Source organism: Macadamia integrifolia, chromosome 14 (assembly GCF_013358625.1).
Source record: "Macadamia integrifolia cultivar HAES 741 chromosome 14, SCU_Mint_v3, whole genome shotgun sequence".
Taxonomy (NCBI): domain Eukaryota; kingdom Viridiplantae; phylum Streptophyta; class Magnoliopsida; order Proteales; family Proteaceae; genus Macadamia; species Macadamia integrifolia.
In genome coordinates, this window is record NC_056570.1 from 17,205,818 (window position 1) to 17,218,062 (window position 12,245).

Here is a 12,245-nt window from a genome sequence, read left to right on the forward strand (position 1 = left end):
GAGGTATAGGAGAAACCTCCTTAACCAAAATTGAGCTCAGCCAGGGGTCATTACAGGAGAACTCATTATACATACAACGCCAAGCCAGGTTAGACTCAGCCAAGGTGTCAACCCAAACTCGGCTTGACCCTATAATGGGCTTAGAAATTTCAACCTTAAATTAGCTCACTATTAGGAAAACCTAACTCAGACCCTATTAGACTTAGACAGACTTGGGTGGTTTAGGCTCACCTAGCCAAACATGCACCCCTAATTAAAATGATGCCAACTATTGTCTATTTTCCCTTCTCTGTAAGAGTTTGTCTTGTGAAACGTGTATATTGAAATTGGGAAAAAGCTTTATGTGGGGACTGTGGCACTTGCGCCTAGACACATGGGGGAAAAATAACCATCCTACTCCGTATGAAAGGAAAAATGACATTTCTATGAATACTTCCTCTTGTGCTCTCATGGGCCTTAGCGCACGTGCAGGAACCACACCCCCTCACAGAAAACACATTTTATCATTCAGAAAATGCTTATAAGAATATGAGAGTTCTTCTTGTGGGGGAGTGTGATTCATGCATGTGCATGAATGCCAATGGGAGCGCACAATAAAGCATCTAAAAAGATGTCAGTTTCCGTTTCATGGGGGGTGGGTCAATCATTTTTGCCTCCATGTGTTTAGGCGTAGGGGCCACACTATCCCATAGAAAACTTTCATTTACAATATATGGTTTAAGGGGAGAAGATCCCTATCAAGTCGTGTGGCATCTATGCCAACATAGAGGAGAAGGAAAATCACTTCCCTGTTGATGCCCCTACCCATGCACTTATTGGCCTCACGCTAGTGTAAAAGCCACATGTTATGACAATGATCCCTTGTCCATGATTTAATTAAATGAGAGGTTTTTTTGTCAGGGGTGTGGCCTAAGCTAGCACTCCTTTCCATGTTTCTTATCTTTCTCCTCCACAAAGAGAGGTAAAGACGTTATTTCATAGAGGGGAGGAGATACATAGAAATAGGGATGAAGTGCTCCCAAATAAAAAATATTTTTTATTAATTAAATTAAAGGAAGATGTTTCCTATGCTACACCAATGCAAGACCGAATCAGCACCTATCAATTGGTTTAGTGCGTAAGTGAACATGAAGATCATATACAGAGAGGAGAAGAAAGATGGACAGATGGGGCCCGGCGTAGGAACAAGACTCCAAGATAGGAATCATTTTCCTTTAAATTATAGAAAAATAATGCTATTTGGTCACCTGATTCTTACTTCCAAACATAAGAGCCTAAAATATTACTAATCCTCCACTCATGAAATAAAAAATCTCTTCAATATTGATGATTCAACACACATTATTATTGACACCATTAAAATATATGATCAAAGAAAACAATTGTTAAACTAAACAAGCCATACTCATGATCATATGACAAGTGTAAATTTAGAATCAAGATTCCTCAATGGTCTCTAATGTGTGGCTCTTCCAATGTTACACAGTCCGGAAAGGAAAGGCTAGATCCAAAAAGAAACCTCAAATCTATGATCATATATATACATACATACATAAGATGTCTTGAAAATCGTATTGATAATCATACCTCATACGTCATCAGTAATCGCCGTGGCAACACTTCAATTCTCAGCTAATTGGCTAACAAAAGTACAGTAATTTCCATAAATAGTAGCTTCCAGAAGAAATTTCCTATGTGGGTTCACACTGACGCGGAACATTTCAAACGCTAATTAAAGTGGACACTAACAGGTTAGTGGCTTGTGGCTTAAACCATTGCTTCTTTCTTATATATAAACGGGAGTGAGTGAATGAGTGGCTTTGTGTGTCTTCTCATTACCTCTGTTTCGTTTTGGTGGGTTGACTCAGAATAAATCCATGGATAGTCATTATGTGGGAATGGAAGATCTGGAAGCGTTCTTAGCTCAAGATTCTTTGAACTCTTGGCCGGTGAATGCATCGGGCGGTGGCGCCGGCGATATGGGTTCTTCGAGTTTTGATGACTGGTGGGATCTCCACCATGGATTTCAGTCTGATTTCTTCATTCCATTGGAGGTTGCTGATGGATCAACATATATCCAAACCGAGAATGATCAATCTGATCTTGCTAAGCTGACTTCTTATTCTCTCCAACAACAGGATCTTCAACAAGGAGAGCAGTTGTTAATTGAGCATCTGGAGCAAGGTCATCATCCTCGACAACAACAACAACAACAACAACAACAACAAAAAGGGTCATCACCGGAAGAGGAAGTGGAGGAGGAGGAGGAAGAGGAAGAGGAAGAGGAGGAGGAGGAGGAGGAAGGAGAAAGTGATGGTAAGAAACAGAATAGGCCAGGAAGAAGCAGGAATCTTGTCTTTGAAAGGAAGAGAAGAAAGAGATTGAATCAACAACTTATGACACTCAGATCTCTCGTTCCCAATATCACAAAGGTTTAATTAATTACTTAAATTTTTTTAGATATTTTTATTTGGTGAAATTCTTACATTGTGTGGTGATAATGGCAGATGGATAAGAGATCAATTCTGGTTGATGCTTTTGGTTATCTCCAAAATGTATTGCAAGAAACACAGAAAAAGCTGGAGGAACTCAATCTGAACTCTGCTTCATCATTGGGTGCTGCCTCCTCCTTGTCCTCATCCTCCCCCTCCTATTCAGGTGAGGAGTCCTCATGTACTACCATTGCTGAAGATGAAGCTCCACCTGTGCCAACTTTTACTCAAGATTGTGATCGTTATGCATTGGTTCCCACTGTAACCAAGGTCAGCTTCCATTAATCCAATCCATCTTTGCTTGTTTAGAAAGGCTGGCATTTTTTGGGCCAGGCCTGGCTGACCTAATTGTAGACTGGCCCTGGCTTGGTGGACTTCATATATTTATGTTTTTCTTATAGGAAGTTAGGGGGATTCAAGTTAGTAATTGCAAAGTAAATTAGTGATGATAACCATACATGTTGAAATGTGAATATTATATTCAGCCTTCCACCAGATTGGTAACATGAGTGGGTCTCAGGGTTTGAAACCCCCAGAATTGACCTGTAGAAGTTAGGAATTCAATTGAGATTGGTATGATTCTGATTGGCTAGAATCAACGTCGGCCTTGGCTGATTTCAATTTGGATTGACAGTCATTCTAATACATTTACATACTTTTATGTGATAGAGAACTTCACAATCAGTTTTCTTCTCAACCATGTATTATTGTGGTTACTCGTAAGATGAGTTTGAATTTGAATTTGAATTGATTAAAAGAAAAATACAAAAAATTCCTTTTGCGTTACATTAATAAGAAATGACATTTTTAATCACTTCTTCTGCCTTTTCAGATTCGAGTTGAAATTTTTGTGTATTATATGGCCTTTTTCCACTCTATGGTTATTGAGACTTGTAATTTGGAATCTGTGTATTTTATATTTTTAACAGTATATTTATATATATATATATATATATATATTTATATTTATAGATGGAAGCATGTACGTTGGATGAAGAGCGATTCATATTGAAGATTTGTTGCAATAAGGCAGTGGGAGCAGTGGGTCTAGTCCAGAAGGCTATTGAAATGCTTGCAGGTTTGAATGTTACATGTGCTTCTGTGGACGAGCTTGATGATCATCTCCACATGCTCTCTACTACTTTCCTCCGTGTATGTTTCTTTGCATATTTTTCATTAACCCATCACTTATTTAGATGATTCTTCTCTCTCTCTCTCTCTCTCTCTCTCTCTCTCTATATATATATATATATATATAAAATAACATTGTTGCTTCTGTTTTACAGGTCAGAAAAAAGGGAGCTATGACACAAGAAAAGCTTCTACGACAATTTAGAGCAAATGCAACAAAGTTGGGTCTTTTGCTGTAATAATTTTAACAAAGAAAGAGGGAACCATGTAGTAGATCTTTCTTACCTACCTTTTGTTACCTTTTTTCATTATTATAAGGTGGTTAGTGAAAGCTAGAAATTTCGTAGCAGCTGGATAATGTTGTGGTTTTCTCAGATTCTTTGAGACTATGGTCAATAATAACAATATCCCAATGGCAGAGAATATGAAATGAAGGATTAAACATCTTATTGGAAGCTAGATTTTAGATTTTTTTTCTCTAATTTAGGGAGAGAGATGATGTGCTAATTCATCATTTGGCTGTGTTTTCTTGTAGGCTTGATGGAAACTTAGTTTGCTTTGAATATTTGTTGTTGTTGTTGTTTGACACTTATTAGTGCACTTTAGACTTTGTTCCTTGTTTAATGCAATTTCTGTTATAGCAAAAGAAAATATTAATGTTGGTGAAATGAATAAGTCATTATCATACACTTTTGTCACTTTATATGTAAATGCCGACAATGTGCAGGCATAATGATAAATCACTATCAAAATATTTTAAAATTATTTTTGTACTCATTATTATATAATTTTTGGGAACATAACAAATGCCAACCAAAAGAAGATTACAATTTTTCACTGACAATGAGATGCATCCTCAACCAAAATATTCTATAGTGAAATGCCAAATTTTATCACAAATAAAGTTTGTGAATTGGAAGAACAATATATTTTGAATTCATAACTATGAAGAAGGTGTGAGGAAATATTATTGAATTTAAAGTTGAAATTTCACATGATCAATTTAAGTCATTTTCTAAATATCTGAGTGTCAAAATTTCCACATGGTACAATTACATATAGTATTTATGTATTCCTTATAAGTGTGTCAATCCTAAATGATTTTAGAGGTGAAGAAAAAAAAAAAAAAAAAAAAAAAAAAAGACATGAGTTAGAGTTGCAGTTTCAAATACTTGAATATATTATAAAATAGTTGTTATATAGCTTTACTTGAAAAAACTCACGTATAGTGGTCCCCATTTGGTGTGAATAAGGTTTACTTGAATTGAGTTAAGTTGTTATGATGCCATAACTTTTGAAGTGTATTACTATAGTTATTGACATGGGAAGGAGGTAACAATGACTTGATACTTCATCTTATATCAAGATGATACAATATTGATTGATTTATGTGGTTATAGTTCATCTTATATTTTAAATTTCTTTTTTTTTTTAATTATTTCTTGACAATTAAATATAATTTTTATAAAAGAAAAAAATAAATTACATGATAGTAGCTCCAACGAAAAAAAAAAAAAAAAAGGCCGTTTCTTAATTGTAAAATTTTGCTCTTGGGCGTAATGTTAGAAATTCTCAGCATGTCCCACTTCAGCTTGTTAGAATCCACCAACTCCAACCTCTGCTCGAATAGGCATAATTAAATAAATAATATATCTTAATAATTATGCAACATGTAATTATTATTATTATTTTTTAGTCAACTAAAGTAGTTATATCATTTTAATACATACATGTGAAGTAATTTAATTGAAATAAAAAATAGTTTCACAAAATAATGAAATGTACTATTGAAGGATATCTGAATATTTAAAAGGTCAGGGAAGTTAAGGAGGTGAAAATTTAATTAATTAGAGATAAGAAAAAAAATCTAAAATAGATTTCAGATAATTATAAATTAAATTTAGGAGGAATAACAGAAAAAAAAAGTCAAAAACAGAAAAAATATAAAATCCAAAGAGAGTAAGATTTTAAGAAATGAAAAGTATAAAAGGTATAACTTTCTATAAAAAAAAAATTAAAAGAAGGGATTATGTGCAATTACACAGTTTTGTTTAATTTCAACTTTATGTCAGATTTGTTGACATGGTGGGATCCAAAGTAATCAGATGATATTTTAAAAATAAATATTTTAATATTATTTATATCAATGTGTAACCAACCATGAATTTAAATGAGACATGTGGAGATATATAATGGAAGAAGATTGAAAGAGTAGCGTCAGAAATTATATTTTTTGACTGGAAGATCTAATCTAGATCTATCAATTTGACACGTTTTCATACTCTTTATATATATTATCTTACATTCTTATCCAATAAAGCAAAAAAAACAAAAATAAATAGAATAAAATAAACATTGAGTAATCCACAAAGCCCAAAACCAAGGATTGCATGGGAATATGTGACTGTTAACAAAAAGCATTGAGTAATCCACAAAGCCCAAAACCAAAATCAAAACCAAAACCAAAACCAAAACCAAAAAACTCACGAGACGCACGGGAGGCAATCGCTGGCAGGTTTCTACAGCATGCATTAAACCATGAGATCCCCACATATTCCAGTCACCGCCCACCAGCCACAAGAGATTGAAAGTTTTCTGTTCAAGTGTGTGAGCAGTGATCCAAAGGAGTTCTCTCTCAATTCCATCTAAAACACCCACATGGCTTTATACGACAAAGCTGTCTGTTCAAGTGTGGCCCTTGTGTTGAAGATATGAGGGGTGGAAAATGACCGCAGTGAATCTTCTTGAAACATGCATCTTGTGTCTAGACAAAGGGGTCGTTACCGGTTAGAATACAGATGCCATAACTATTTATTTTTTGGAAGAAATAATGCTAGCTGCTTGCATTACTCCATGTCTAAATAGAGCAGGTGAAAAGCCCGTGCTGACCCATTCTACTTAGGGGTGAAACAGGTCAGGTTTTTTTAAAACCCTATCTTAACCTTAGGTCCTCAAAATTCAATTCAGGCCCAACTCAACCCTATCGGGTTCATGTTCAGGCTCAACCCTATCGAGTTGATACCAATCCAATCCGGCCCTAATTGACCTTATCAAGGTTGGGTTGGGTTGGGTTGGGTTGGGCTGGGTTGGGTTGAGTTGACCTTGGTTCTACAATGGTTGGATTAACCTTAATTGATATGTTTTTACCATTCATATCTCATATATTAAAAAATTATAGAAAAATGAAATATCGATTGGAACCCTAATTTCTATTATAAAAATACAAGGTTAAATTTCAGGGCGGGTTGGGTCGGGTTGGACAGGGTTGAGGCCTCAACCCTAACCTGACCCAACCCTGACCTAGGGTTGGGGTTTTTCAACCCTAACCCGCCCTCAGGGTCAAAAAACTTGGTCCAAACCCTGTTCGAGCTTAGGACGAGTCAAGACAGGTTCAGGTTGTCAAAGCCAAACTTTTACCCCTAATTCTATTATTCGCTGAAAATGCTCTTCCAAACTATCCAGTTGTACATTGGTGTGTGAATGCCCTAGTGCCAATAGGGTAACATTTTTTTTTTCTCTCGTTGTTATTAGTTCAATGTTTTATATACCATAGTTTAAAAAATCTGATCGAATCAGTCCATGCCAAATACCCATCCAATTTGTACCCCTCTACTTGTAAGTTTTAACAGTAAAATTGGTCTAAAATAAGAAAAATAAGGATAAATCCATCCGATCGAATCCGATCCCAATCAATATCAATTCATTGGCCGCCTAAAACCCTTTTTTTTTTTTGCTAGAAGGCCACCTAAAAACATGCAAGGCTTGTGGAGTAGAAAAAAATTTTAAAACCATGTTTTAATCTTTTAGGATTTTTTTTTTTTGGGTAAATAATTTTTTTGGATACTATAAGTCTGATGTATATTGGCAGTCTCGAATGGAGTGCGGATGTGATCCCTCCATTTTAATGGGTAACCCACGATATACTCGTGACTAGATTGGTAACGTGTTACCAATCTCTTCGTCACTTAAGGGTTCAGACTTCCAAACACTCCTAACCCCCAACTTCGGATATCTTTGAGTTTAATAAAGGTTGATTTAAGGATTTAATTTTCCTTTTAAGTGAATTTCAGAGTTTTTTTGTGAAAATTTTACTTTTTTTCACTAAAAGGTCATGTATAGTAAGAAGAGAGTAAAAATATTTTACAATGAAACCGAAATACCGGGGAAATAAATAAAAGAACGTAGAAAAAGAGAAATAACCAGTGTAGTCCGTCCCAGAACTCTTCCCCACCTTCGGCATTGCCATCAGCAGGGAGGAGGACAAGGCATCAAAAAAATAAAATCACATTAGTCGAATCTATAACGCGACCTGCCCATCGCATCATCCAGAAAATACTGTAATATCTCCGAAGGCCACATCAAAATTGGTGAAGTTGCTTCCCTCTTGGCAACCATATTTGCTAGAAAATATGCTTTGGGATTTGTTTCCTGATAGCAATGAGTAATTTTTCAGCAGATACTCTTGAGGAAAGAGAGAAGAAAGACCCACTTCTACCAAACAAACCACGGCACTAAATCCCTTTGCACCATCATAACCACTGATACCGAATCGCATTCAATCCACAGAGACTTACAGTTCATCTCTCTCGCTCTCTTGATTCCTTCAATCAAAGCATAAAATTCAGCTTAGAAGTTAGTTGCATTCCCTAAGAAAAAGCTATAGTACAAGACCATTTGCGCAGTACTGTCCCTTATAACTCCACCGGCCCCTGCTCTTCCTGGGTTACCCAGAGACAAACCATCACAATTTAATTTCCACCATCCTTCCCTTGGTGGCAGCCAGGATATCTCCCACACTCCCTTGACAAGCCTTCTTGGGACGGTGATATTCAGCCCAGAGCACCTTTGCTGGTCCAGGTGCAATTTTATTCTATCTCGCTTTCCTAGACCACGCCTTTGCACCTCATCCATGATGCCTTTGAAGATCTGATTAAAGGAACGGTTTACCCCCCTGAATCTCCTTGAGTTCCTTTCCATCCATATGAAGTATGGGATTAGGATCAAACCTGCCATCCATATCTGAGCCAGCCCTATAGCGCTAGAATTTCGAGATCACCACTTTAATAGCTCTGACAAATCTGCCCACTGTGTTGGCAAACAAAGCCCAAAACCCTCGGCAAAGGAACTCCATACAAAGACAGCACCCTCACAATCCAAAAAAAGATGAGGCAGCGACTCCTCCGCCTTGTTGCAAATCTCACATCTAGAGGCAAGGGGGACTCCTTTCCTTTTCACTTTGTCATCACAGGGCAGCTTACCATGCATAAGCTTCCAACCAAACACCATTAAACGAGGTAATAGGTCAGCCCCCCACACAACCTTCGCCGAGCTCACCTTTAGGTTTCTTTTCCTTAGTGCCTCCTAAGCCGATTTGGTGGTGAAATTACCTAAAGAAGAGCGGGACCAACAACATTTATCTTTCTACTCTAATGGTAATGAGATATTCTTGATCTCCCAAACAATACCCTTTAAGAACTCCGAATAGGCTCAAGGAAGAGACCACTGGCCATCCACAATAAACTCTGCAACTTTACATGAGTTCTAATGGAAATGAGAGAGAGGGAGGGGAGATCACTCCGCAATTGACAAAGGGCCCAGCCATCTATCATGCCAAAAGAGAATATCCTCACCATTCCCCACCATCCAGCGCTCAAAAGCAGAGACAAACTTCCACATCTTTGAGATGCCTTTTAGAATTGATGACGACTTCTACCCCTTCTTGAGATTACCTCCTTCGTCAACGAACCTTGCTCTCAAGAACTTGCTGAAAGTTGTCTCTTCGTGTTTCATCTGCCACACAAATTTACTAAGCCCCGTACAATTCACCTCCCTGAGTCTTCTAATTCCTAGGGCCCCTTCAGCCTTGGGTCTATACACATCCTACCATTTAACCGATATTTTTTTCACGGTGTTAATCTCCCCTGACCATAGGAAATTTCGGATCCATCGCTCCACTATTTTTATCACCGACTCAGGCCACCAATAAATTGAAAAATTATGGGGAAGCATACCTGAGATGACAGACCGAATCAGCTCAGCCCTACTAGCCATGGATAGCAGTTTTCCCTTCCATCCTTGCAAATGAACCTTGATCTTGTCCATCAAGGGGAGTAGCCTATCTTTTTTGACAGCACCTTTGAAGATTTCCACTCCAAGATACTTCATAGGCAGCGCACAAATTGGGATACCAACCAAGTCCGAGATAAACCTCTTCCTGTGGAGCAACTTTGCCGAAAAAAATTTTGCTCTTGTCCAGATTGAATTTTAAAGTTGATATTTGTGGAGGAAATCATGCAAACATCTAATATGTTTGGCAGCAGCGTTCATGAATATAAAAATATCATCGGCAAAGAGCAGGTGACTAGGAACCACTGCCCCTCTCGGCTCAGGGAGAGCCTTTATTTTTCTCTCCTTCAATAAACCATTCAAACCCCTACACATAACTTCCTCTGCTAGGATGAATAACATAGGAGAGATCGGGTCCCCTTGCCTCAAACCCCGCTCCACACCGAAGAAGCCTACCGGACCACCATTAAACAAAATAGAAATTCTGGACGAAATCCAAATCTCATGAATCTAGCTCAATCATACATTCGAGAAGCCAAACCTCTTCAACACCGCAAAGAGGAAGTCCCATGACAGGGTGTCATAAGCCTTTTGCACATCCACCTTAATCCCCATACCACTGTCCCTAACAGAGGTGTGTAACAAGTTTGCCAGCTCCGATGCCAAGCCAGTGTTTGCTGAAATTATCTTGCCCTTTTCAAACATCCCTTGTGTTTTCCATATAGATGGGGCACAACTTATCCAAAGATGCTACCCCTTCCACCTTAGGGATTAAAGCCACCAAACTATTGTTCACCCCATGGGGCAGCTTACCACCTCTGAAAAAAGCTCGCACTACCTCACAAAAATCTACGCCAAAAATTTCCTAACACTTCTTGAAGAAGGCTCCAAGAAAGCCATCAGGGTCTGGGAAGCTCTCTGAATCAAGACTCCAAACCACCCTCTTTATTTCATCCATCTCAGGGATAACTTCTAAAGCCAAGGAATCTTCTCTATTCACCTCCTGGGGGACGAGTTGAAGCAGTTCCGAATATGTTTCACATTGATCGGCCATATGGAATACTTGAAAATAATTCGAGATATACTCTGCCAATTGCCCTTGCTCTGAAACCACCGATCCATCTTGTTTCTTCAATGAGCAAATACAGTTTTTGGCATGCCACACTTTCACTGATAAATGAAAAAACTTTGAATTTCTATCTCCTAATTTAGCCCACTTACAGCTAGCTTTCTTTGCCCAAAGCTTCTCATGTAATTCCACTGCTTTCAAGAGCTTTGTTTTAGCCTCAACTTCCTTAGAAAATAACTCATCAGTCATACCAACCTGATCAATGGATCACTGCACCTCCACCACATCATCAGTAGCTTCCTTTAGGGCCAAATTAGCAATTGGAAAAGTCTGTCTCTCCCACACCTTAAGAACGCCCTTCACAGCCTTTAATTTCTGGACAAGCCTTCCAATTGGGCCGCCCCATACTTCCCTGAACCACACCTCCCTCAGATGATCCTCACAAGACCCCTCTTCCATCCAAAAACGATGGAAACGGAAAGGGGCATTCCTAGGCTTAGGGGCTGCCGCTGAAGAGATTAAAACAGGGGCATGATCTGACACTGACTGATGGAGGACCTGGTGACCACAATCACCAAAGACATCCAACCAATTAGCACTGAAGAAACATTTATCGAGCACTGCCGCCACATGACCTATACGTCTATTATTCGTCCAGGTAAATTTGGATCCCTGAGAAGGGGTGTTGATCAACTCACACGCATCCACCATCTCCTAAAACTCAGCTGCAACACCCACATTAAATCTACCCGGACCCCGCTTCTCATGGGAGTAGAGCATGGTGTTAAAGTCACCAATGACTGCCCACGGAAAGGAAGAAGAGGCCAATGCGACCATATCCATCCATATATTCCTACACTTAGACCTAAAGCAAGAGGCATGAATCATAGAAATCAACACCGTCTGACCATTCCATTCCAGAGAGACTATGATCAGCTGCACTGAGGATTGAACAACCACTGGCTGCCTTAGGGAATTTTTCCAAATAATCCAAAGGTTAGGAACCTTATCGCGACGAGAATTATGAATTAACTTTTCCCTGAAGATAAGTCGATCTAAATGTGCAGAAGGGAAGGATAGGGAGTCCACCATGAGTTCCGCTATGCAGATCACATCTAGGGAGGAGTCACGCAAAAATTTTTACAACACTCTCGCAGCCGCTGCCTTCTTTACTCCCCTGATATTCAAAAAAAAATCCACATAGGAATCAATTCTTCCCTTTAGCCTTATCAAACCTCGAGGCCTTACCACCACCTTGCTTCGATTTTTCCTTTTTATCCCCTAGATCATTCCCTTTTTCAGCTATCTTCGCCACTTTATCCACAGCCAGAACCCCCATCCTAGCCACCTCCCTTCTACTCAAAGTAGTGGTCGATGATGCCACATGCTCTCCGTTGTTATTGGGACAACCACCTCTACCCGCCAACCCACCACGGAAGCTCCCTAAAGTTGTCTCTGACCTTTTTGGTCTCGATGAAACTCTCACA

At 38.7% G+C, this 12,245-nt stretch overlaps 2 protein-coding genes across 2 annotated transcripts; one reads left to right on the forward strand and one right to left on the reverse strand.

Annotated features, from left to right (window-relative positions):
- Positions 1 to 1,786: 1,786 nt before the first annotated feature.
- LOC122061416 (transcription factor FER-LIKE IRON DEFICIENCY-INDUCED TRANSCRIPTION FACTOR-like) lies at positions 1,787 to 4,082 on the forward strand. Its single transcript, XM_042624664.1, has 4 exons — positions 1,787 to 2,432; positions 2,508 to 2,762; positions 3,465 to 3,644; positions 3,779 to 4,082. Exons 1-4 carry the CDS (start codon positions 1,878 to 1,880, stop codon positions 3,860 to 3,862), a joined length of 1,074 nt encoding a protein of 357 aa, XP_042480598.1. The 5' UTR covers positions 1,787 to 1,877; the 3' UTR covers positions 3,863 to 4,082.
- Positions 4,083 to 11,025: 6,943 nt separating this feature from the next.
- On the reverse strand, positions 11,026 to 11,469 carry LOC122060676. Its single transcript, XM_042623792.1, has one exon. It carries the CDS (start codon positions 11,467 to 11,469, stop codon positions 11,026 to 11,028), a length of 444 nt encoding a protein of 147 aa, XP_042479726.1.
- Between the last annotated feature and the right edge of the window lie 776 nt (positions 11,470 to 12,245).